The sequence below is a fragment of the Lissotriton helveticus genome, chromosome 5_1, assembly GCF_964261635.1.
Source record: "Lissotriton helveticus chromosome 5_1, aLisHel1.1, whole genome shotgun sequence".
Lineage (NCBI taxonomy): Eukaryota > Metazoa > Chordata > Amphibia > Caudata > Salamandridae > Lissotriton > Lissotriton helveticus.
Window position 1 is genome coordinate 1,280,820,636 of NC_136065.1, and position 27,575 is coordinate 1,280,848,210.

The window sequence follows — 27,575 nt, forward strand, 5'->3', positions numbered from 1 at the left end:
AATTGCTTTGGAGATCGTGATCTACGCCGGGACCCGCATCCCGCACTGACCGTGCCCTGCCGTCCCCGCTTCATTGTCCCAGAGTGTTTGCAGGCCGTGCCGCTCCCTTTGTGGAGACCCCCGTACCGTCTTACTCGGGGTCGAGGGCCGCGCCTGCCTGTGTGCCTGCACCCGCTGATGCCACAAGATCCAACGGCACCCCTGACCTGAACGTGTCGCACTGTCCGTGCCGACTCGTCCACACCCCGAAGGAAGCGAAGCCTTCGTGAAGATCTACACCGGGCTAGGGCCCCGCAACGTTTGATTTCCCCATTTTACACCAGCCGCTTCCGCTTCTGCAACCGTGAGTAGACTGAGCGTTCCCACCCTGGTACGCCGGGCCTCCCCGATTACCCGCCTCCCTGCTGGTAGCACACCGCATAGGAAAGAGTGACCGGGGCACTTCCCTGTTCAAGAGAGACCTGTGTGCCTCGCCCCGAGACTCACAGCGGTACGCTCCTCTTCTCTCTGGCCGAAGTGTACGCCGCATACGGGTGCTCACGCGGGATGCATGAGCCGTGTTAGAGCGTCCCGATCTCACCCGCGCTGAAGGCGCAGAAGCACTACGAAGCGCACAGAAGGACTAAGACTGGTCTGACTTTCACAGAACTTCCCCAAAAAGGAAGATTAGAGGATTGGAACTAAGAGAACTGTTCTTGAAGTAAATTGAGAAACGCTTGCCTATTTACAATCTTGTGGCCTAATTAAAAATCGTTATTATTGGTCTTGTGATGAGTCTTACCTGCATATATATTTTTACATAAAGGAACGTATTTTTATATATTCACAGCCTGGTGTCCATTTGTGGGGGGATTGGTATATTTTACTGTGTGTGTATTACAAATGTTTAACTGAATAACGCCTTAAGAATAGCCTTGGCTGCTCACGCCACGCACCTAGAGGGTGAGCAAGGGTAATTCTAAGGGGCCATCCTTCGCCCTGACGTAGAGGAGAGGGTCCCTGCTTGTCACAAGTGAATACTTGCGCCAACCAGAGACCCCCAATTCTAACAGTTGGGATGGCTTTGGCGAGTTGGGGGTGCTGAAGTGGGTGGGGGGATGGGGGGATGGGCGGTTGGGGGGGGGGGGGTACTGTGGTGGGGAAGGGAAAACGGAGATGGAAATGTACTATGCAATTGGTCCTTTGGTTATATGCTTGCAATGGTTTGGCCTGGAATGTATGACGTCACTGTGGAACACCTGGCTACCTTATTGAACACTGATGAGTGTGCATAATGCCGTTCGTTTTCTCACCTGGAACGTGCGAGGGCTGAACTCCCCAAAAAAGAATAGGTCTGTCTTTGCCTATTTAGATCGTATGGGAGTGCAAGTGGCACTGCTGCAGGGGACCCACCTTACAGTGGAATCGGCTAGAGGTATGGAAGCAGGCTGGGTGGGCATTCGGGTAGCATCTTCCTACTCCTCTTATTCTAGGGGGATATTGGTGCTAGTTGAAAAGGGTGTCCCATTCACCGTGCTTCGGGAGGAGACAGATGAGCAAGGGAGAGTGGTGCTCCTTCATGGCCGTTTGGGTGGTACGAGTTTGTTGCTTGTGAATGTGTACGGCCCGAATACGGATGACCCATCATTCTACTCAGATCTGTGGCGTAGGATTTCTGAATTTCCTCCTGCAGCGATCATTTGGGGCGGCGACTTCAATGTGTGTATGGATTCACAGTTAGATAGAACAGGTAGTGGTGAGACGCGCCTTAAGCAGGCTTCAGAGGCATTGCAGGGAATCTGTGATGCAGGAAACCTCTACGATGTGTGGAGGTGCCGTCATCCAGACAGCAGGGAAAGCACGTTCATATCCACAGTACATGGGTCCTGGTCTTGTTTGGACTTTTGGCTCCTTTCTGAGACTGCCTGCTTGTGGGTGATGGGGTGAAGCACGAGGCGCGAACATTGTCGGACCATTCCCCGGTAACATTGGATCTGCAGGTTCCCACGTGCGAACATCCACCTTTATTCGTGGCATTTGCAGCCCACGGAGTTGGCTGACCCGGTCTTTAAACAGACTGTTACGGAGGCGATAGGCAACTATTTTCGTGAAAATGAGGGCACGGTCGATAGTGCAGGGGTGCTCTGGGAGGCCTTTAAGGTGACTATTCGAAGAGTGTGCATTGGTGCGCAGGCGGGAGTGCTGCAAGATATCAGGTGCCGAATTAAAAAGCTGGCATCCGATATCTCCACACTCATGCAGGAATAGGCGGTCAATCCATCCCCGAAAACATTGGCAGATATACGGTTCCTCATCACTGAACATGACGAAATGAAGAGCTGCTTCACTGTGTCCGTCGTAAGATAGCTCGCTACTATGGGGAGGGAAGGCGCCGGAGTAGATCTTTGACGCAGAGATTAGCCGCGCCTAGAACCCAGGAACACATTGAGGAAAAGCTAGACCCAGACGGTGTACCTCACTACTCCACTCCCGAAATCAGCGAGACAATTGTGCAATTCTATACCAGGTTATATACTGCCAAACATGATATCTCTCCTGAGGAGATTGGTGCATACCTGGACGACGTAGCACTGGGCTGGCTCTCCAACACGCACAGGGAATATCTAGTGCTGCTATTTGATAAGGACGTTAAAATGGCCATCATGTCCCTTCCAACATGCAAGGTAGCCGGAATGGACGGACTGCCTAGCAAATTCTATAAGGCATACGTGTCTGAACTGGCCCCACGCCTACTGGAAGTCTTCGCGGAAGCGTACGACACAGGGAAGTTGCCCCCGACCCTTCCGGAGGCCTTAATATTCACACTGTTGAAACCTGACAAGTCCCTGAATATATGCGAATCATACCGGCCACTTTCAATAATAAATATCGATGCAAAAATTCTTGCTAAGATGATCACAACTCTGTTGCAGCCATTGGTTCCCCTGCAGGTCCTAGTCGACCAGTCTAGATTTGTCACGGCGCGCTCCACTACACATAATCTCTGCACTATTTTCTCCACTTTACATTATTTTTACCCTGACTTCCAGGCTGTTGCTGTACTTTTAGATGCAGCAAAAGACTTTGATTCCTTACAATAGCCTTATATGTTTACGGTTCTGCTCCGGATGGGTCTCCCTCAGTTTTTCCTAAAATGGATCAGGGTGCTCTATGACGATCCTGTTGCCAAGGTGCGCGTGAATCGGTGGGTATCTTCGCAGATCCCGATCGGGGTGGTACCTGTCAGGGATGCCCGCTGTCACTCATACTCTTTTCGCTCGCCCTTGAACCTCTCGACTGCAAACTTCGGCAATTGCATGGTGCAGCTGCGTTGCGGTTCCGACAGCGTCCACTGGTGGTGTCACTATATGCGGACGACATGTTGCTCTAAGTGCGCGACCCCGAGGTACACCTGCCTGAGTTGCTTAGGGAATATATCAAATTGGAGCGCTTCTCCGGTTTGGGGATTAATTGGTCGAAATCAATGGTCTTCCCTCTTACGGCACACATGAAGGAGATTGCGCTGGAATTTCCGTTGACTTGGACTTCAAACCCTGTGAAGTTTCTGGGAGTCTGGATCCATAGGGACCCGGAAGTAGTGATTTGGGAGAACTATGGGTGGGCGATCACGAGTATCACGGAGAGGGCCGAAAGATGGGCACACCTGCCCCTTTTGTTGGCAGATAGACTGGCGGTCGTTAAGATGACCTTTCTCCCCAAATTATTATACTTCTTCATTAATATCCCTATTAAATTGAATGTGGCATTTTTTAAAACTCTCCAGTCTGTACTATCGACATTCGTCTGGGGCGGGAAGAAGTCAAGATGTAGATGGGACCTTCTGGTGTAGCCATTTGAAGGGGGAGATGGGGGGGGGCCTTCGAGGCTCCGGATTTCAGACTGTATTATCTGTGTGCTCAGGCTCAGTTCACTCATTACTGCACTACCCGCAATGCTATCAGCCCCACGTGGCTATAGAGGCGGACGTGTTACTTCCAATGGCGGTCCAGGCGGCGACTCTGTCGGGTCACACAGGTGGCCCCCGGACTGAGATTAATCCTGTGCAATGTACGGCGTGGGCTTGGCGACAGCTGGCAGATCGAGCTCAGCTGCCGTATTTATATGCCCCGTTATTGCCACTGGCATCCCATTGGATATATCGAATTGGCCACAGGATGGAACATGCTACTTACCAGTATGCATCTGTTCTTGGCATGTAGGGCTGCTGACATTCATATCTGTGCATAGATCGCTGCCTAGTGTTGGGTCCGGATGATTGCACATTGTTGTCCTGGAAGAGTCTTCGAAGTATCACAAGATAGGTGGCTCCTCCCCTGGACTACAGTGCGCATGGGCATCCTCTCCATCCTCAGATTGTTTTTCGCCATTGTGGCAGAGATGGAGTATGGTACAGTAAGAGATGTCCATGCAAGAAAGTAAGAAAGAATGCTACAGCTGCGACAGGCACCGGGGAGGAGGGTGGGCGATATGAATGTCAGCAGCCCTACATGCCAAGAACAGATGCATACTGGTAAGTAGCATATTCCGTTCGAGGCATGTGGGCTGCTGAATTCATATCTGTGCATAGAATGTATAGCAGTCTCTCCCTTAGCGGTGGCTACCTGTGCCAGCTGCAGCAGTCTGAAACAGAGTTTTTAGAACAGCCTACTTGCTGTTTGGAATGTACATCTACACAATAGTGTTTTTTGAAAGTATGTATGGTAGACTATGTGGCTGCTCTACATATTTCCTCTAGAGGAATGTTTCCTAGGAAAGCCATGGATGCCCCTAGTTTGCGTGTAGAGTGCGCTCTTGGGGGAACTGTTAAAGTGCGTTTTGCTTTAAGATAACATATTTGAATGCACTTAACTATCCATCTGGCTAACCCAGATTTTGAAATGGGGTTGCCTTTGTGTTGTGGTGAAAAGGCAACAAACAACTGTTTAGTCTTTCGAAAATCCTTAGTTCTATCAATGTACTATAGAAGTGCTCTCTTGACATCTAATGTGTGTAGAGCGCTTTCAGGTACCGACTGTGGATTAGGAAAGAACACTGGCAGTTCTATTGTCTGATTGATATGAAAATGGGATACCACTTTGGCCATGAATTTAGGGTTTGTTCTAAGACCTACCCTATTTGCATGTATTTGGAAGAATGGCTCTTGAATAGTTAGGGCTTGTAGCTTGCTAACTCTTCTAAGTGGAGTAATTGCTATTAGAAATGCCACCTTCCATGTCAAAAATTGTAATTCACATGAATGCAATGGCTCAAATGGTGGTCCCATTAGTCTGGTTAAAACGATGTTTAGGTTCCAGACAGGTGAAGGTGGGTGTTTTGGGGGGATTATTCTTTTGAGTCCCTCCATGACTGCTTTAATTGCAGGTACTCTGAACAGCGAAAGATGCTGTCTGTTCTGAAGATAAGCTGCAATGGCAGCTAAGTGTATTCTTATAGATGAATAAGCTAGATTGCAACGATGTAGGTGCAAAAGAGAGCAAATTATATTTTGCGTTGGAAGCATCTAGTGGGTTTATGTCATTGTTATTACAGTAAATGACAAAACGCTTCCACTTTGCAGCGTAACAAGCTCTGGTGGTAGGTTTTCTTGCCTCCTTGATAATGTTCATACAGTCAGTAGGTAAGTTTAGGTACCCAAACTCTAAGACTTCAGGAGCCAGATTGCAAGGTTCAGTTGTTGCGGATCTGGGTGCTGTATGTCTCCGAGTGAGGAGAGTGGGTGTTGGCCGCAGTCTTTGATGAGGCACCACGGAAAGTTCTAGGAACGTTGTGTACCATGGTTGCCTCGCCCATGTTGGAGCAACCAGGATTAGTGTCAGTGAATGCTGGCGTAGTTTGCGTGCCACTAGCGGTATTAACGGTGCTGGGGGAAAAGCGTACGCAAATCTGCCTGACCAGTTCATCCATATCGCATTGCCCTGCGACTGCGGATGTGGATGTGGAAACCTGGCGGCAAAGTACTGGCATTTTGCGTTTTCCCTTGTGGCGAACAGGTCTATCTCTGGTTGTCCCCACTGTTGGAAGTATGGTTGTAGCACTGTGGGATGATCTCCCACTCGTGTATCTGTTGGCTGTGTCTGCTGAGCAGATCCGCCACTTGGTTGTCCTTGCCTGGGAGGTGTTCCGTCATGAGAAAAATGTTTCTTTGGATGGCCCACTTCCACATGCTTTGTGCTAGATGTGATCGATGGAGAGTGTGTTCCTCCCTGTTTCTGTATGTAGTACATTGCTGTCATGTTGTCCGTCCGGATCAACACAGTTTTGTTGCATAAATGTACTTTAAATGCTTTCATTGACAGAAAAATTGCCATCATCTCTAGCAAGTTGATGTGCATTTTCTTTTGTTATGTTGTCCATAGGCCCTGCACTGTGTACTGAAGGACATAGGCTCCCCATCCTATCAGGGATGCGTCCGTTGTCAACACTATTTGTGGTACAGGCTCTTGGAACAGTCGTCCCTTGCAAAGGTTTTGTGGATTCCACCAATGCAGAGAATTGTATGCACGACTGGTCACCAACACTAGGTCTTTCAATTGTCCTTGAGCCTGGTTCCACTGCCGTGCTAAGCACTCCTGTAGCGGACACATGTGTAGTCTGGCGTGAGGGACTGTGAAGATGCACGAAGCCATCATGCCTATGAGTTGCATAAACACTCTGGCAGAGAGCGAGTGTTGGGGCTTGAACTTTTGGATTAGTAGCTGCATACTGTTTATTCTTGCAGCGTTTGGGTATGCTTTTGCTGTCAGAGTATTTATTGTTGCCCCCAGGTACTGCTGTACATGGGATGGCTGAAGGTGAGATTTTTGGTAGTTCAACGTGAAGCCTAGGCTGTGCAGTAGGTGAATGGTGTGGGACATGTGGCTGGCACATTGCTGGGCCGACTTTGCTTGTATTAGCCAGTCCAGGTATGGATAGACGTGAATATGTTGTCTTCTTAAATGTGCAGCAACTGTCGCTGGGCATTTGGTGAACACTCTCGGGGCTGTTGTTACACCAAATGGAAGGACTTTGAATTGGTAATGTTGATTTAGTATTGTGAACCTGAGATACTTCCTGTGAGCAGGATGTATCGGTATATGGAAGTATGCGTCTTTGAGGTCCAAAGTTGCAAGGAAGTCTCCTTGTTGCAGCAGTGGTAAGACTTGTTGTAGAGTGAGCATATGAAAATGCTCTGATAAAATGTATTGATATAGGGGTCTGAGGTCTAAAATTGGTCTGAGAGACCCGTCCTTTTTGGGGATGAGGAAATTTAGAGAGTATACCCCTGTACCTTGATGTTCTAGTCGTACCAACTCTATTGCCCCTTTTTGCAGCATGCTGATGACTTCTTGCTGCAATAAGTTTAGGTGTTCTACAGACATAGGACGGTGTCTTGGTGGTATGTTGGGTGGTGTGGAGGTTAGCTCTAGGCAATAGCCATCCTGGATAATTTGCCTTAGCCATTTGTCTGTAGTGATGTTTTGCCAGACTGGTAGGAACTGCTGTAATCGTCCCCCGACCGGTGTTGTATGGTCTGGGGGTAGCGCTAAGGAGTCACTGTTTTGTGTTGGTAGAGGATCTGGTGGTATTATTCCCTCGTCCTCTGCCTTTGTTGTTATTGCCGCGGTATCCACCTCTATTGTTTTTATTGTAGGTGGTTTGCGTATTCCCTTTGTAGTTTGTGGTCTGCTGTGATGAGTTACCCCTTGCAGCACCTCTGTAATTGGAGCGACGAAAGGAGCCTCTATGTTGTTGGGACTGTAAGGCTCCCATAGACTTAGCCGCCTCAGTGTCTTTTTTCATTTTGTTTAGTATTGTATCTACTGCTGGACCAAATAAATAGTCTGGATTTATTGGCTGGTTTAATAGAGTAGTAGACTGGACTTCATTTTTGAAACCTGAAATGCGATGCCACGCATGTCTCCTGAGCATAACACTGGTGTTAACAGATCTGGCCGCTGTCTCTGCCACGTCTAGGGCACATTTAATAGAGGCGTTAGTTATCAACTTTCCCTCTTGTACTAGGTCTTCAGCCTGTTCTTTGTACGGTTCAGAAGTGTCCAGAAGTGTCTCTAAGGTGTCATAGTGTGCCCTGTCGTACCTAGCTAACAGGGCTTGCGTGTTAGATATTCGCCATATGTTAGCAGCTTAAGCAGCTACCCTTTTCCCTGATGCTTCAAAGATCTTTGATTCTTTGTCAGGAGGTGGTGCTTCTCCAGTTGTTTGGGAGTTTGCACGTTTTCGTGCATTAGATACCACTAAAGAATCCAAAGGCAGTTGTACCTTAATATATGTGGGGTCTACTGGTGCTGGCCTGTATTTTCTCTATTCTAGGGTTAATGACCCGTGCCCTAGTTGTGTGCTTAAATATGTCACCTGCATGTTTAAGCACCCCTTTTAACATAGGTAGTGTCTTTACAGCTCTTTCTGATGTGGCAAAGGTGTCAAAGAGGAAATCTTCCTCGATGGGGTCTGCATGCATTTCCACGTTGTGATAGAGGGCTGCCCTTTCTATTAGTGCATTAAAAGCAGCTGTATCCTCTGTAGGAGAAGGCCTAGCAGGATATGCAGGTGTATCTGGAATTGGTTGAGAGTCACCAGGATGTACTGGATCAACCCATGGTTGACCTTGATTGTCTTGGTCAGTGTCTACTGGGTGATTGTATTCTTCATTATAATCATCATCCACTTCTTCATCTGAGTGTGTGGGTGTATATGTGTATGGTTCAGGCCTAGTTGGCCTAATCGGCTCAAATAGAATAGGTGAAGTAGAACAGTCCCTTTTCTTTTTGAGTGGGATGACATAAGACTGTTTATCAGTTTCTGGTCTGGTCTTTCTCTTGTAGAGTGTGAGTTTCCCAGAACTAGGGTCAATGTAAAGTTTTGACTGTTCTTCTGATGAGGGGTCTGGATATAAGATCTCCTGCTCTGCAGTTCTGGGCGTTTTTGCCATTGTTTTTGGTTTAGCTGGTTGTGGTTCGATACCAGTTTTTGGGTCGACCGCCTTTGTTTGAGGAAGTTGGTAGGCCAAACTTCATTGGTCCGAGATCCCTCGGTGTTCCAACAATCTTTTTAGGTTGTGCTTGTTTCTTCGGACCCGAAGTTTTTATCGTTTCGACGTTTTTTGTCGAGTCGATTGTCCCTTTTTGGCTTTGCGTCTTGGTAACCTGTGGTTTCGAACCGATGGTTTTTTGTATCGGCTCGATGACTTTCTTCGGCTCGATTGTCTTCGGTTGCACAGCCACTGGTTTGTCGACTCTGTTTGGGTTCGACAACCTTCTTCGGATCGAGTCCCTTTTTTGTGTTGTCGGCTATCGGCGCCGATCTTGTCGGTTCGACGACCTTTTGTTTTGGAGTGGATATGGGTGCGCTGGCCCTCGGCTCGACGACCCTTGTGTTCGACTCCGATGGATCGACATAGTTTGGTCCGAAGACCGTTAAGTCGATGTTTAGTTTTTGGTTCAATCACTTTCAGTTTCGACATCACGAATTTGTGAGTACGTTGATCCGATGGCTCTTTTCCAATATTCTTAGCCGAGCTGCGTCGCGGGGCTATAGCATGTGTTTCGAGATCTTGGCTAGGGCCTTCTGGCGATGCCTCGACCAGAGCCTGTGGAACCATAGAAGTATACGTTCGGGGTGTCGTACTCACGGCTGGCCCCGTTTCATCACTGGAGTAGTCTTCGACAGCTCCGATCCCTTGTTCGTCGTCTCCTACCTCGACGACGTCTTCTTCTTCGTCGATATAGTAGTTGGAGTCATGCTCCGAATCTTGATCCGACTGTTGATCCGACTCTTGGGCTTCGACGAGATTGCCTTCATCGTTGAAGATGTTTTCTGGCTCTGCCGCTGGTTTCTGCATGGTTAGCCTAGCGACCCGTCGAGTCCGAAGTGTCTTTTTAGATCGAAATTGGGCACAGGCTAGGCAGTCGGATTCATTATGTTCTGGAGATAAACACTTATTACATACAGGGTGTTTATCTATATGTGGGTATTTCGAATTACAAAGAGGGCATTTTTTAAATGGACTTCGTTCCATCGACGACTGGTCCCTTTGGCGTCGAGAAGGCCCGCGGCCCGAATCGACGTCCTGTGTTGAATAAACTGTAGATAAAGCTGTCGGCACCGATTCGAAACAATACCGACGAGACCGAAGGCCTTTTGGCCTTTAGAAAGTGTCTTTAAGATTCCGAACTTCGAGTAAAGGAAAGTACATCCGAACCCAATTGCGAAAAAAACCAATCTGAGGATTGAGAGGATGCCCATGCGCACTGTAGAGCCACCCATCTCGTGATACTTCGAAGACTCTTCCAGGACAACAATGTGCAATCATCTGGACCCAACACTAGGCGGCGATCTATGCACAGATATGAATTCAGCAGCCCACATGCCTCGAACACCTGTTTCTAAATCTTTGATGTTACTCAGCCAAATGTATGTTTGGGCCATTTTGGACATCTATCGGTACCAGCCTTGGGTCGGGTGGGAGGGACTGGGGTGGGGGGCTTGTTTACCTTTATTCTTTTGTTGCTATAGATCATAATGCGATGTCAGACATGTTTGCTGATGTTTCCTTACTGGATGAAAATCAATAAACATTTAAAAAAAGAAAGAAAAAAAATAGACTAAAATGGAGTTACTCAGCCTTAATGCCCAACTTCATTTTTTTTAAGCAGTTTACCATTGTTGTAAATGCAAGCAGTTGTCCACTGAATCAGGCACATCAAATGCAACACAAGGGGATAGCTGATCCGCTGTATTCCTGTATAAACAGGTCATGCTCCGACAACCACATCGACAAATCATTTAGGAGGTATGTAGAACCTACTGTGTGGCTTAAATTTTTCAGAATATCAATACTGTGAAGTATTCACTGTACAATTAGGGCTCCCATTTGTTTGGGGTTATACATAAAGAGTCCACAGCTGAAATGTTGGACCATGAAACAAAACCAACAAGCATCACAGTGGGGCAAAACGTTGGGTTTTCACACACATACTAGAACTATGCATGCTGAATTTTCCCCTCCCAATGGCCAAACTGTTCTACAGTCAATACTGTATGCCTGGGCAGTAACAAAGCACATTCACATCTGTGTTCATTTCTTTACCTGAGCAAGACATTTGGGGCACCTCCAGTCTCCCTTAGGAACATCCTGAAGTGGTGGTATCAGACAGAATGTGTGGTAACTGTCGTCGCAGCCGTCACATAGCAACAGACGATCCTCATCGTTCCCGCTGCCACAAATCAGGCACACGTACAAATCGATCTGCAATACAGCATAATGCTATTCACAAAGGGAAGATCAGGGGTACAAGTTTAACTGCTAAAATATTTAGCTCACTCGAAAAAGCGTAGAGGATCTGAGCAACTCAATTTAGAAACTGCTGAAAAAATAGCCTCTAGAACTACCATAGAAATGTGCCTTCTAACAACCTGGATACTCAATAATAAAGAGGAAAATGCCTTCCTACCATACACATTAAACAGGTGCACCTAAGTTGTAATGGCCGGAGGTCAATATACATCACATTAATACAAGTCACAATAGTAAAACATTACAGCGATTTCTTCATCCAACTGGACTGGTGTAATCTTCATGTTTACCACATGGACAAAACAAAAAAGGCTGCACTACCAAGTCTTACCACGCTTTCATAACTAGGTCAAGAAGATACAAAGTAACAAATTGAAGGTGATATACAAGGTCAAGGTATGGCAGAAGATCAAGCGAAGGGGAGGATGGAAACCAGCCACCTGAAACCTGTGCAGGGCTGGATGATAAATATCAGCATAGAATCACACCAAACATTAGAGAACCATCTTCGAAAGAGTCGTGTGGCAATATTTTATTTTTCATTATCATCAGGTTTGCTACAACGCTTAAAATTCACACTGGACAGGCCTGACCTAAAGCTATCCAATGACCCAGTAACCTTGTCGGGAAGAAAAATCGCCAATACTTGCTTAAAGTGCATTTTTCTGACAATTTACAGATTAAAATCAGTGTAGGAAGTAAAGTAATATTAAACAGCTAAAATGAAAGAAAGTTGAGTAATAGGCAAATGTCTGGAGGAGGAGGGAGTGGATGTCAAAAGGGAGAGCAAGGTAAAAAGAGAAAGAACCACACAACACAATAGTCTATGCTCAGCTACGTAAACATTGGACCAGGTATGGTTAAATCCCACAATATGAACGAGGTTTAGGATGGCCGCTATATGGAGACTCTGTGAATGGCCACAAAGATTACTTTGAGTCCTCAGTGTATCGTAAGAACTTAATTGAAGTCATAAATGTTAGAATAATTCCCTGCTGTGAGGACCAGGGAAATTAAATGCAAACCCAATATTTGTCCATACAGAAAAATACACAGGGTACCAATATCCATAAGTCCATATGAAATGCAGCACCCTTCAGAAAGGCCCATCCAAGGCAAGACTCTCCGAAACGTAGACTGCTGTATGTTTGTAATTATCCAAGAACGACATTACAGCATTTGAAATGTAGAAACAGCCAAAACCTGTCCTTCACGGAAGGAAACGTGCTGGGATGCAGAATGCTGAGATGCTACAGCCACATAAGAAATGATGTAAGTTTTCTTGGGGCCATCCTAGGATACACAAACTTCAGGGGGTAATCTCCGGCCTCAGGACTCTATCTCCCATGATGCACCAAGGTAGCCCATTGCAGATCAAGTTGTCACTGATCAATTTGTCTCCCAGTTACAGCAGTCTCAGTGGTTCTTTAAAGGCCTTACAGGTGAGTAAATCTTATTTTGGGGACCAGAGGCCCAAGGACAAGAGGGCACCTCGTGACCTCGGCCAAGACTGCCACCCAACAAGGAGATCAGCATCTGGCAGGTGCCTCTGAGCAGCTGGGCTCTTGAGTGTAGGTCTCTTTAACTTTTGCCAGTCAAAGCTAAACAGGGGGCTAGCCACCTAGCCTTTGAAGTCCGGTCTTCCATCCTGGCACAAGTGCAGCTCTTTTCCACGAGTGCGCACAGCATGTACAGTCCTGTTGGGAGCAGGAGCAGCCCAGTCTTTGGTGCACCTCTTTGCTGGCTCCAGATAGTAGGCTGGCAGTCCTTCTGACTTCTTTCAAGTCCAGAGTGATTAGAGTACTGTGCGTCTGTGGTGCCACTTCTATGCCATTTTTGTATTTGTGGGAGGACTCACTAGCCAATGAGGCAATTTTCACAAGGTTACCCTTCCCACTTTACATGACTTTCAGGGGGTTCAGCCACCAAACAATCCTCTGAACCCAAATCCAAGATGGCAAAAGACGCCTTCCCCTGTGATGAGCACTGAGAAGTCCCCTGGAGCCACTCCTCATGGAAAACGGATTCTGTAAAAGGTTGCCTGCCTAAATAAAGGAGCGGGCAGGTGAAGGTATGATCAACATTGCTTAACTGAGGCAGTAGCCTCTATGAAGCTGGGCAATTTGTGGCCAAGGCCCGGTAGTCATCCTGGCGTAGGTCACACCTACTCCCACCAACAGTTGCCTTTGTTACCTGTTCCTGGGACATCTTTAAATTTGCTAGCAGGGAGGCAGCATGTTGTATCAGGTGATAACTGCTGTAGTCAGATAAGACTTCCGGAGGTTTGGCCAACAAGGTGAGGACTTTCTAAAGTCACCTTTCTATTACGTTACCTTAAATCCGATCTCAGCAATGAGTTGGGTTTAATCTAAAGATTAATTTGATACCTTGGAGTAATATTTTTGGTGGTCCCAAATGGAAGTTAGGTCTTGGTGCTGAGGCTAGTGAAACTCCATGTTAGCTAATGGGACCACCAGCCTGGCAACATTGAAAACAGCAATAACGTGTTTTCACGGTTGGTGCACGGAAAACACAAAAGGGACATGCCCTTCTTAATATTAAGTACCCCGCATGAAGGGCCACGAAGGCCTTCGCCTTAGTTGGCTTATTAACATTCAAAACGAAGGTCCTGCCCCAGCAAATGGGATTATTTTGCCATGTTGAGCTGGTAGTTTAAAGCTGCCCGACCACGTTACGATAGCAGGCCTAGAGTCCTGTTTTCATCTAGTCACTGTAGTGGTGGCACAATCAAGTGCTGCAATCAATTAGAAACATTTAACTTACTAGCCCCTGAGTGCATCTCGTACCATATACTAGGGACTAAATGAGACAATCAGTTATTAGCCAACTGTACAAATCCTTTGCACTGGTGCCTGGAAAGCAGGACCCAGTGCAATACAGTTGAAAAACCACCAGCAGCCCAAAATATATGTTTGGGGGGGGGGGGGGGCAGGAAGGATTAGACGATCATTTAAAACGAGATCCTTTCCTACAGAGGAGGTTTGAGTAGCACTATTGCCTGCCATTCTGGCACTATGAGAAGCCTCGAATATTGGGTGTTCTGCAATTTCAGCATTATATTTGAATAATCCGAATCAGCAGAAAGGCGTAGAGAAATCTTTGACCAATCTATTAAAAAAGCATTCCCCTCTAACTCCTGGGACCATGGACCCAAAGCTTTAGCACTTTTGGATTTTGCCTGTTGCAACAAGGTTAGTATCACGGGCAGATATCTTCCTAGAGCTCAGAGTCAAATGGGTCTCTAGAGAGTGTCCTTGATTTTTTGCCTCACTGTTTGCATAGAAAGTTAATCATAGTGATGCTGTCTGTTTGAATTAGGAAACTATATATGCGATGGAAGAAAAGCTTCAAGAGCTAGGTGGACTACTGGCAATTGGATATCATTGATGTGACTAGTCTTTTCTCTTTTGGCCCACTGATCCTGTACGGACAGATGTTACATGTGAGCACCCCATCCTGTTACCGATGCTTCCATAACAAATGGTTTGTAAAAGTGTTTTTTGCCCAAAAAGAACTCTGCATAAGGTTTTTCCCATCTGCACCATCAACCTAGAGAACGGTTTTGCTGGTAGACACGGAGTCAGCTGACCGTACCAACAGTCTTGTTGCACAAGTTACTACTTGCAGTGTTCACCGACCGCAGCCCTAAGCTGGCAGAGGAAAACAGTTTCTTGCCAAACTGTTCCAGCTTCTTAATTCCTTATCTGGCGGGGCGGTAGGGAATGCGCTTTGGGAGGTGGAGGCTTTGATGACCAGGCTCTCCGAAGTTGGGTGGAATTTTAAAAAGGCAATGTCACCCGGGGCCGGGCGATGACGCCTGGCTACGTTACTATCCACAGGGACCCCCGTGGCCGGCCTAGACCAGGAGCCCATTAACACATCCGTTAACGCCTCACGGTAGCAGAGTCTCCATAGAGCCTGCCGCCGGCTGAAGGACTTCAGAGAGGAGGTTAGTTTTTAGAGTTACCGTAGGCAGGTCAAGGGCCTCAGCTGCTCTACGGAGCACCAATGTATGTGGCACCCTCCTCCATGGCCACAGCAGGAGGAGAAAGGAAACCAGGCTCAGAGTAGAGGTCAAGGCCACCTGCATCCTCCAACTCTTCTGCCCACTCCTGTTCCGACTTGCACTGCTGTGCAAGAGGGTCCTCAGACACCTCCCAGTCGTCCCCCTCCTCCACTGTCCGAGGCACAGGCGGGGGAGGGACAGGGGAATATAAATGGTCAAAAGGCACCAGGAATGGCTTCATATCACAGTTAGGGTCCCAACCCGGAGCCAAATTGTCCAGAAACCCGGGCAAGGGCGGAAGTGGTACAAACTGAACCTATTGCGGCACCGGGAATGGAGCCAATGGGGGGCGCCGGGGCCGGAGCCACCGCCGATAGACCCTGCAGCGCCAGACCCGCCCCTGGAGAACCTTATGGCGCCGAAGCCCGAGCCACCTGCGGCGCTGGTAGCAGAGCGGGAGGCAAAGGAGGTCCCTCAGGCGGGACCGTATGGCCTGAACACGCGCCGGCTGGAGCCCGAGGCCTGAAAAGGCAGTCCATGGCAGCAAGAAAATCTTGGATAAGGTGGGTAGGCAGCGGGGCTCACGGGCTCCAACGGAGACGCGGGAGACGCGGGGGAGGTACCCCCTCGTTCGCGTACAGAAAACGACGGGGGATGTCTGAGAGCGTAAACGCTTCTTCAACTTTAAGACGTCTCTTACTCAATTTCGAGTGTGAAGACTTCAACCCAGAGAAGCGATGATGGCTCTGCGGTCAGTCCCTCTATCGACCCCTGGATCTCGAACGGCGCGGGGACGTCTGTCGGGCCTCCAGCAGCTTACGGGACCGCTCCTGTAAGGCCTTCGGAGCCATGGCCAGACAGTCGGAACATGACCGGGAGTCATGGTCGCGCTCCTGACAGCAGAGACAGACGCCATGGGGGTCGGCCACCAACATCGTACAGCGACCGGCCCCACAGGATTTAAACCGAGGCATCCCTGCGTGGCACCAGGAGTCAAAGACTCAAAGTAGTGGAGACAAAAAGTCTAAAAAGGGAAGTTAGTCAAAAACTGACTAGGGTACGGTGCTCTAACTGGATCTGCGCTTGCTGGCGCGGAAAAAGAAAGAACTAATGTCAGCGCGCATGGGTGAAGCCCAAGTAGTCTCTGTGACGTCATCTCGGCGCATACGATGCCAGTGACGGAGGCGGAGACGCACGATGCCACCTTCGTACGTGCAGGGGTACTGCTGACGAAAAACTTTCTGGATCCAGTCCGACGCCTGGGGATATTCTACGGTAATCACTGATTTTCAAGGCACAGTTACAAAGACCACACATTTTATCTTGCATTTGGGATAATACAATTGAAGGATGCCGTGAAGCACAGGAGGATGAAATCTGTTGAGTTGGGGCTTTGTCAACATTTGAGGGATAAGAAATGAGTTACTTACCTGTAACTGTAGTTCTCCAGTATTGGAAGCCTTCATAGATTCACATACCTGAATCATTCCCCGTCGCCAAGAACGGAGTCTCCGGTACATAGAAATCAAAGTATAGCCAACTGAAAAGAGGCCTAGGCCCATTTCCCTTTTGCAACCCAAAACCTTTGGTATGTAAAAAAGGACCAAACATTTACCTTATCCAATCAGAGCTCCTCACCCTCTAGAACACTCCTGAGAGAACCTTTTGCCCCTCAGATTATCGTGCACTTGTGCCATAAACACTTTTTGTGCCTAATCCGAGGTGAGCCTCTCAGGGGAGGAGGGAGGGTGTATGTGAATCTATGAAAGCTTCCAATAATGGCGTACTACAGTTACAGGTAAGTAACTTGTTTTCTTACTCCAGTATTGGAGCTTTCATAGATTCACATACATGAATCAGAATAGTGAGCAGTAAATCATAGCACTTTTTGTTTTGTCACCTACTTCTCTCAAATCGGCAACACGTCTCCCCCTCCCCCCCCATAGCAGAGGGCCATAATCTGCTAACACGAACTGTAAATCCATCATCGTGGAGAATGGCATAGCGACCATCCCTTCCTGAAAACCCTGTTGGTAACGATGCTGTGAGGGACTGTGATATTCTTCATAAGCCTCTTCATCCTCATCCTCTTGACATTTCACATTGAGTTGTGTTGGGCTACTGGCATACCCAAAGGGCCCCTCATCCTCCTCTTCATCAGACTCTTACTCTTCCAAAAGGTGTGATGGAACCAGAGGAGTAATCTTACTCGGGGAAGGTACCGCTGGCGTAATCTTTTTCCTCTGTTTTTCTGGAGTTTCTCTCATCGACGAGTCCGTAGACGAGATCGCTGTTGACAATACCGTCGACTATGTTGTCGTCCACACTGCACCAGAACCATTCTCAACTCTTAGTAACCGCCGTCGACATTCCCGTCGTCGACGTTCCAGTCATCGTCACCACTGCCATAGTCGTTGATGTTGTCGATGTTACCGGCGTCGACGCTCCTGTCGACGCTGACGACACCATAACAGGTAATAGCAATTTCTGTACCTCTGTCTTCGTCGCCGTAGACTATGATTTCTTCGTCGACGCTCTCGTCGGCGATGTAGATTTTTTGCTTTTCTCTTCAGGAGCACTAAAAGATGGTTTCTTGAAGGATTCCATGACCAGAAGTGGGGACTTTGTAGGCTCAGAAGATGCTCTCTTTGAAACTTTCTCTCCAGAAGTGTGTCCTTTGCTCTCCTTTTCTTTTGTCTGAGGAGATTTTGAAGGACTACGCCCTGAAGACCCATGAGAGGTCTTTTTTAGGGCCTTCTCAGGACATTCCCCTGAGGAGATCTTGATCTTTTTTGATATCTCCTAGATGTAGAGGAGGATTCCTGATCACTATCACTAGAGACCACCTCCTTTCTGGCCTTAATCTTCTGAAGCCATATTTAAAAAGCATCCCTCACGATCTCTAAGAGTCTTGCTAGAAAAAGTGCGATATACCCTGCAGTCCTTGGCTTGGTGGTCCGGATAAAGACAATAAATGCAGTCTTCATGTGGGTCATCAGTGTAGAGTTTCTTCTTAGAGCAGGTAGCACAGGCTCTAAAATAGACCCTTCTTCCCTTTCCCAGACATTCTGCAGAATGTAGTTGAGAACAGGTCACAATATTCTCAAATCCAAGAGAAAATAGAAAGAAATCAAGTTCCTGAAAAGCTGAATAGCTAGAGTTTGAGCAGAGATCAAAAGAGACTCCCTAGCACGTGCCGGTAGAAAATCTGAGGGGCAAAAGGTTCTCTCAGGAGTGTTCTAGAGAGTGAGGAACTCCGATTGGCTAAAAGTTTGGTCCTTTTTTAAATAACAAAGGTTATGGGTTGCAAAAGGGAAATGGGCCTAGGCCTCTTCAGTTGGCTATACTGCTAGGCATTGCTTTTTATGTACCGGAGACTCCAGTCTCGACAACGGGGAATGATTCAGGTATGTGAATCTATGAAAGCTCCAATACTGGAGTAACTGCAGTTATCCAGTATTGGTATCTTTTATAGATTCACATGCTTGAATCATTCCACCGTCGTCGAGATGGGAGTCCCCGGGGACTCCCCTCTCGACGACGGGGATCGATTCAAGCATTGAATCTATGAAAGATACACTAATACTGGATAATGCCGCTCGTCCGAAGCACTTTTCCTTTCATGGCATCTATTGTATCCCCTAATGAGATGTTGTACTGTAGTTGCTATGTGAGAAAGTGCCATCTTTCTTGCATAGTATGCAGCCACATTTTGCTGAATTGTTGATGTACTTTGATTGAGTGTGTCCTGGGCTCCTGCCAATCAGGTGCCCAGGGCCTGTGTTCTCTCTCTAAAAGTGTATTGAAAACAAAACCCAATTGGCACTCTCTGGCCACATGTCAGCCCCTGGTAAATGGTACCCTAGGTACCCAGGGCACTGTGACCAGAGAAGATTGCAGCATTTATTGTGCCACCTCTGGAGGCCCTGTACCCTGACACACACACTGCTTTTGCAGGCTGAGTGTCTTGGTGCAGAACAAAAAAAAGTGTGCATGGCACACATCCCTGTGTGCCATGCCCACAACACACTGCCCTGGCATACCTCGGTCACCCCTCTAGCTGGGTGCCCTATGCCAGTGGTGTGGATCCAAGGGCATGAGCCCTGTACCCCTACAGCACCCCGGTCCATTCCTGGGTACTGTAAGTGCGGTGCTGCTATTAAGAGTATATGGTGCTGGGAGGTCGTCATCACGAACTCCACAGCACCATGATGGCTACACTGAAGGCTGAGAAGGAGTAGTTTCTGTCCTATAACTCCAGGTCTGTAGTAGGGGTATCTCTGTTATAGTCATAATCTAGTGAATAGCCCGCTCATGTGCGTGGACCCCGGCAATCAAAAATAATCTCTTAAGTTGTCAAAAAATGCAGAACTGAAAAGACACTTAAGAGAGAATTAAAAGACAAATAATGCAGTCTATATCCACAGGCTACACTGTCCAGTACTTCAACTAGAAATTCCACCAAAAACAACCACACAAACAGCACCACCTGCCCAGTTTCTTCTACAGAAAAACTTGCCTCTACCAGTAAAAGCCTCTGGAATGATAGAGAGGAAGGCATGGACAGACAAGCCCCATAGGCTGCCATTATGTGGCTTAAATAGGATACTGTGCCTTTAAGAGAACTTTCCAGAACTTCTCCCAGTATCCCAGAATGCATAGCAGGTGCCATTTACTTTCAGTTCTTTTTGAAGGCGTAAAACGCCAGACTTGTAGCATTCCTGACATGAAAATCTCTCTCCACCGGGGAGGAGGGCGGGCGCTTAGGACTATAACAGAGATACCCCTACTACAGAACTGGAGTTACAGGACAGAAACTACTCCTTCTGTAGTAGGGGATCTCTGTGTATAGTCATAATCTAGTGAATAGAATGGCAAGCCCATCCCCACACCAAAGCGGCGGTGGAGAAAAGAGAATAAACGCCACTATTGTGCAAACAGATTTCGCAGCGAAGCCTGCCCAACCTGAGCGTCTGCCCTGGCATCAGTGTCCAGGCAGTAATGCTTAGCAAAGGTATGAACCGACTTCCAAGTGGCCGCCTTGCAGATTTCTGCAATTGGAACATTACGGAGCAAAGCAGTCGTGGCAGCTTTGCCCCTGGTGGAATGAGCCTTAGGTTTACCCCCCTAAGGTCTTATCGGCCTTTTGGTAACACAGCTGTTTGCAGGACACAATCCACCTAGAGATGGACTGTTTAGAGGTAGCAAGACCCGTCCTGACCGATCCTTAATTGATAAACAATTGGTCTGGCCTATGAATATCTTTGGTTTTATCAAGATAAAATTTCAATACCCTCCTAACATCCAGGGAATGTAAGGACCTTTCCGCTGGAGATGAAGGATTCTGAAAAAACGTAGGCAAAGTTATCGTCTGGTTGACATGAAAATCAGAAATAACCTTGGGAAGAAATTTAGGGTGAGTACGCGTAACAACCTTAGCAGCATGAAATACAGTATAAGGTTCTTGGCAATACAATGCCTGAATTTCACTCACCCTGCGGGCCGATGTAATGGCCACGAGGAACGCCGCCTTCCAGGACAGGTGCTGCAACGAAGCCTTATGAATAGGTTCAAAAGGCTCCTTCATCAATCTGGATAGCACCACATTCAATTCCCATGAAGGCGAAGGAAGCCTGACAGGAGGGAATACTTTCTTCAAGCCTTCCAGAAAATCTTTGATCGCAGGGATCTGGAAAAAGGAAGTCTGTGAAGGGCATTTCCTGTAGGCAGTCAAAGCAGCCAGATGAACCTTAATGGAATGAACATTAAGGCCAGACTGCGCCAAATGTAGAAGATAAGGAAGAATGACATCCTCCTTGCACGTCGTCGGGTCATAGTTCTTGGACTTGCACCAGATACAGAACCTCTTCCACTTGTAAGCATAGGGAGTCCGAGTGGAAGGTCGTTTAGACTCCTTCAGTATGTCCATACAATCTTCGGGCAGATTCAAATGGCCATATTGCACTATCTCAGGAGCCATGCAGCCAAACTCAAAGACGAGAGGTTGGGGTGCAGCATCTGTCCCCCGAACTTCGTGAGAAGGTCCGGCCTGCATGGCAGCCGCATGTGAGGAAGGAGAGACCGGTGAAGCAGGTCCGTGAACCACCACTGCCTGGGCCATTCCGGAGCAATAAGTATCATCCGCGCCAACTTGATGAGTACCGCCGGAAGCAGAGGAATGGGTGGAAAAGCGCACAGAAAGCGGTTCGACCAGTCGATCCATAGCGCATTCCCCAGCATCCCCCGCTGGTAGTACCTGGAGGCGAAGTCTCGGCATTTGCTTTTTTCGGCGGTGGCGAACAGATCTACGTCTTGAGTCCCCCACCTTGCGAAGACTTCTCCTAGTACTTCGTAGTTTATGACCCATTCGTGGTTTTCCTGGAGCAGTCTGCTCAGTGCATCCGCCTGAACATTTTGCACACCCGGCAGATGAGTAGCCGTTATCGTCAGTCCTCTGGCCAGAAGCCAATGCCAGATCGCCTCCTTAGACAGGGTGCGCGATCTCGAACCCCCCTGCTTGTTGAGGTAATACATCGTGGTCGTATTGTCCGTCTGTACAAGCAGCGAGTTGGTCTGAAAGGACGGATGAAAGGCCTTCAGTGCCAAGTGAACAGCTCTGAGTTCCAGGAAATTGATGTGATACGTGGTCTCCATCGGGGACCACGTTCCCTGATTCTTTAAGTCCCCGGAGTGCACCCCCCATCCTTGGAGAGAAGCATCCGTCACGACCGTCTGAGTGGGAATATCCTTGTGGAAAGGGACCCCTCTGAGGAGATTCTCCGCTGAACACCACCACTTCAGAGACTGAAGAGAATGCAGAGACAGTCTTATCTTGTCGTCCCAAGATCCTTTCCTCTGATCCCACTGGTCCTCCAAGCACTCCACACATGTGCAGCTGTGCGTGTGGCGTGTGGAAGATACAAGAGGCCATCGATCCTAGTAGAGAAGACACCGTCCTCACAGTTGTAGATGGAGCGGTCATAAGAGCCTGAGCCTTCCGAAGGAGTGATAACCGTCTCTCCTTCGAAGGAGACACGCTTGCTGACAGCGTATTGATGAGGCTCCCAAGTACTGTATGCACTGGACCGGAGTCGGGACAGACTTGGACATGTTGATGTGCAACCCCAGCTTGTTCAAGATAACGCACGTCTTCTGGAAGTGGGCTTGCGCTTCCGAGAAGGAGGAGGCCTTGATCAACCAATCGTCCAGGTACGGGTAGACGAACACCTTGTTCTTTCTCAGGTGCGCTGCTACCACCGCCATGCACTTCGAGAATGTTCTCGGCGCAGACTTCAGTCCGAATGGCAGTACTGTGTATTGATAATGATTGGCGCAGACTTGGAATCGCAGGAACTTCCGGTGTTTGTGTGCAATGGGCACATGGAAGTACGCATCTTTAAGGTCTATAGCACATAGCCAGTCCCGCTGTTGCAACTGAGGATAAATCTGATGCAACGACCGCATGCAAAACTTTTCTCTGCGAATCCACTTGTTTGCCTGTCGCAAGTCCAGAATGGGCCTGAACTCGTTCTTGTCCTTCTTGCGAACCAGACGAATCGGGAGTACAGACCTCTTCCTCTTTGAGACCGAGGTACGTCTTCTATCGCCCTTTTCGGATATCGGCCTCCGCCTGGAGCTCGCGCAGCTGAAACTGCGAGCTGACCGGTGGAATTGCTGGAGGTGGGCTGGTGAACCGAAGACTGTATCCATTGCAAACAATATTCAGCACCCACTTTTCCTGAGTAATTTTTCTCCACTCTGCCAGAAAAAATTGAACGCTTCCCCCCACCGGAGTGGGTAACGGATGTAGGGGAAGTAAGCACTCGGGCCTAGACCCAGCCGGGCCTTTAGTCGCTGTTGCCGACTGTTGGCCGCCTTTTCCTCTCTGGCGCTTCTGGAACGGCCTTCGGAACTGCTGCTGTTGCTGGCTCGAAGCCTGGCCACGCCCTCTGCCCTGTCCACCGAACTTTCTCTGGAACAGGCGGTACGATTTCTTGGTATCCTTGGGCTTTTCCAGGCCCACCGCCGTGAGCGTTTCGGCCTCCGCCTTCATGCGGGCCATTTAGTCATCGGCGTGTTTTCCTAACAGGGTTTCGCCAGAGAATGGTAGATTGGCAACCCTTTGTTGTGCGTCAGGTTTTAGTGACGTGAGGCAGAGCCAAGCGTGTCTTCGCTGGTTAATCCCATGGCAGAAGCCATGCGCCGCCAGTAAGGAAGAATCGGCTGCAGCACTGATGACCTGATTCGCCACCAGCATCCCCTCATTCAACACCTCCTGGAAATCTTCTCTCTTGTCGCGAGGCAGGAGTCCCACAAACTGCTGGAGGGATTCCCAGAGGGCTCGGTCATACCGCCCCAACAAGGCCGTGGCACTCGCAGCCTTCATGGAAGTCGCCGATGTCCCACAAACCTTCCTCCCAGGAGAATCCAGCCATCTAGATTCCTTATCTGGTGGGACTGTAGATGGAGTGGTGGCGTGCTGTTTCCGAGCCGCCGTCACTATCACAGAGTCTGGAGGGGATTCCACCCTTAGAAAAGCCGGATCCGAGTCGGGAGCCCGGTATTTTTTCTGCAGTCTCGAGGGGGCCGCCTTAGTCACCGCCGGGGTGAGAAAAAGGTCCATGGCCGGCTCCACCAGGCCCGGTACCAGTGGTAGTAAGGGCCGAGACAGATGTTTCTGGTGAAGCGTCTCGAATATCACCGATGTCTTGGGCGTGGGCACGGTCAATGAAATGCCCAACTTCGCTGCACCTTGTAAAAGGACATCATGAAAGGACACCAGATCGTCAACCGGTGACACTCTTGTCCCCGGTGACTCAGACAACGTCGGAGAATAGTCCCTGGTCCCCGAGGACCTTGTCTGTGAACGAGACCTGCGCCTCCTGTGGCGTCGTCTCGACCGTGTGGATGACCTGTTGCGCGATCGTTCCCTTCTCCTGGAGCGAGATCGCGATCTCCCAGTACGTGGACGCTTCGCAGGCCTCTGTGGGGGAGTCTTCCTTGGCCTATCCTGGGGTAGAGGTTTTGGAGTCCCCCCCCCCCCCTTAAGCGGCGTAGGTAGCAGAGGCAGAGACACCGACCTCGGAGGAGGAAAAGACATCTCCGACCGAGGAGCAGGCCCACGTGGCTGAAGTGGTGGTGGTGGTTGCCCTGCGGGAGGAAGTGGTGGAAGAGGAGGATTAATGGGAGGATCCTCTCGAGGTAAAGGAGGAGGGGTCTTAGGCCCGGTGACTTCTTCGGGGGAGGGGACTGCGACTCAGCCCTCCAGTAGGTGACCGTCGTCTCCGGCGTCCTCCACCCGACCCAGCGTGACTTCTGGCGCCAGAAATCCTTCTGCGCCGCTTAGGAGAGCTGGAAAGCCTCGAAGACGCCGACCTCTTTCTTCGACGTCGAGCGTCTCTTCTTCCGCGTCGAACGTCGCCTCCGCGACTCCGGTGTCGAACACCCCCTCCGCGACTCCGGCGTCGAACGCCGCCTCGGAGACGTAGAGCGCTTCCTCCTCGACGCTGAACGTTGCTTCCGCGACGTCGAACGTGCAGTCCTCGACGATGAGCGTCGATGCCTCCTCGGCGCCGACCGCTTGCCCGAGGTCCTCGACGTCGAGGAGCCCCTCCACGGCGACCGATCACTCGACGGCGACCGGCGGTGTCGCTTCGCTGGCGAGCGCCGGTGCCTGTCAGTCCTTCTTCGACGTCGATGTCTCGACGTCGACGACGACGACTAAGACGCCGTCGACGGTGACTTCGACGGCGGCCTACTCAGGCCTTTCGACGTCGACTTCTCACGCCGTCTCGACCCGGAGCCCCGGGGAGATGGGGAACACACAGTCGTCATCCCTCTCGACGTCGTCAAAGCAATCGATGTCGACGGAGACCGGGACCGTTTGCTGGGTTTCCTGCCTCTGGGGAGCCCCCCAGAGGCCTCAGCAGAGGCAGTCTTCCCAGCCTGCCCAGACCCACCTGCAGCCTGCAGCCATCTCTCATCTAGGCCTTGGAGCCTAATCTTCAGCCTGTCCCTCAGGGTCCTTGATGAAAGGTCTGACAGATGTCACATTCTTCAGGGACATGTGCTTCAGGGAGACAGAGGATACAGACATCGTGTGGATCAGTCTTGGCCTTCTTCCTTCCACATGCTGGGCACTTGTCGAAAAGAGCAGGCATTTTAGAGCCCTAAAAAGCCTGAACAAACACACAGGAGTGAAGGGAAACACCAAGTACACAAACTGAAAACACTTTTAAGCAAAAAGTGCACAACATTTCAATAAACCTTTGAAAAAGGGAGAGCTCAATGCACCAGGGTCCTGTTAGCAGGAGCCGGAAAAAAAGAACTGAAAGTAAATGGGACCTGCTATGCATTCTGGGATACTGGGAAAAGTTCTGGTAAGTTCCCTTAAAGGCACAGTATCCTATTTAAGCCACATAATGGCAGCCTATGGGGCTTGTCTGTCCATGCCTTCCTCCATCATTCCGGAGGCTTTTACTGGTAGAGGCAAGTTTTTCTGTAGAAGAAACTGGACAGGCTGTGCTGTTTGTGTGGTTGTTTTTAGTGGAATTTCTAGTTGAAGTACTGGACAGTGTAGCCTGTGGATATAGGCTGCATTATTTGTCTTTAAATTCGCTCTTAAGTGTCTTTGCAGTTCTGCATTTTTTGACAACTTAAGAGATTATTTTTGATTGCCGGGGTCCACGCACATGAGCGGCACTATTCACTAGATTATGACTATACACAGAGATCCCGAGTTACTCAAAGCTTTGCATTGGCTGCCCATCTCTAAGAGAATCCTATTTAAAAGCCTAACCTTGGTTTTTAAAGCCCTTCCTGGTATTGGTCCTAAGTACATTGGGAAACGCTTCTCTTTTTATCTGCCTAGCAGGGCTCTGCGATCTGCTTCTTTGGCTAAAGTGACTGTGCCTGCCATCAAGCGTTCCAGAACTGGAGGCCGGGCTTTCCGGTATCTGGCTTCGCGGGGCTGGAATGAGCTACCTTTGTCTTTACGAAGGGCAAATAGCCTTCTCGCTTTTAGGAAGGAATTAAAAACTTGGCTTTTTTCTGCATAGGGGTTTCTTTGGTTTTTCTTTAGTTTGTAGTTGTTGTGTTGTCATTCTGTACCCAGTTCTCTTCGCCAAAGCGCCGGGATGCTCTTCGGAGTAGCCGCGCGCTATAAATAGAAGAAAATAAATAACATAACATAACATCCCCTACTACAGAAGTTTTGTATCACATTAAACCCACAATGATGCCAGTGTGGGATTTAATGTAAAATGCACGACAAAGGGCAACTTAGAGTTGCCCCCTGAAACTAACCCACAACCAGCGTCCTGACTGAGAGTCTGCTTGGGCTGCTGGACCCCTGGGTAGAGAGCCATCCACTCTCGTGGACCTGCAACAATGCACATCCTGGTGCGATGTGCTAGGCCTCCTCCCCCAGGACGGGCAGTAGAAGCTTCAAATGCAGGCTACCTTTGTGAGCGTCTCCAGGCAACTGACCCCCACCGGTTCTGACCCCCACTCTGGCGGGAAAACCATAGTTAGGAAGGGGGTGTGCCAGACTCTCCCAACCCCACCCCTCAGGTGGGGGAGGCGAGGTGAAGCACAACTCCGGGCTCTCGCCATCTTGAGGATGGAGAGCCCTACCCACTTTATGCCATGGATGGCACAGCATGACAGCACTTCATCTGAGGCTGCAAGTGTGAGCGTGTGTGTGTCAGAAACACCATAGACACAATTCATTGTTACCACCATAAAAAGAGCACGAGAGCCCACCCTTGTAGATCCATGCACACCTGCGAACACATGTAATTTCACTTCGCTTGTAGGTAGGTGTGCACAACAGATGCATGCACTGGCTGCCCTTGAGTGTTTTCCAGATGACCCGTGCCACTCTAGCCATATACATCCATTCCACTGGCGTAATCAGAGTATTGTCCGTAATTTTGTGTTACTCAGACACAGAATTACTGACAATACAATAATGCCAGTTTATGTAATTAAGCGTAATTTGGAGAGAAAAAATGCATCCTAGCATCCTTTTAAAAAGCATGTGTGCTAAATGGCAGGAGTAAGTTGGGGGAATATCCTACCCTAAGTCTAAATTTTGCAGCACCTGCTCACGCTTCTGTTCATGCTCTGTTGCATTTGGCACTATTTCTTAGTGCAAACTGCATCCTAGCATCCATGGTGGACGTTGGGGGAAAATCTTATCTAAAGTGTAAATTTAGCAAGTGTGCGCTTTTCAACCCAACGCCACCAGCAAAC

At 48.9% G+C, this 27,575-nt stretch overlaps 1 protein-coding gene across 2 annotated transcripts in view; it reads right to left on the reverse strand.

Annotated features, from left to right (window-relative positions):
- KDM5B (lysine demethylase 5B) overlaps positions 1 to 27,575 on the reverse strand; it is an 877,335-nt gene that overhangs the window by 641,050 nt on the left and 208,710 nt on the right. For both annotated transcript variants that reach the window (XM_078644101.1, XM_078644102.1), the window contains one exon: positions 11,087 to 11,245. In XM_078644101.1, the coding sequence (XP_078500227.1) occupies positions 11,087 to 11,245 (159 nt within the window). The remainder of the gene's footprint in view (positions 1 to 11,086; positions 11,246 to 27,575) is intronic.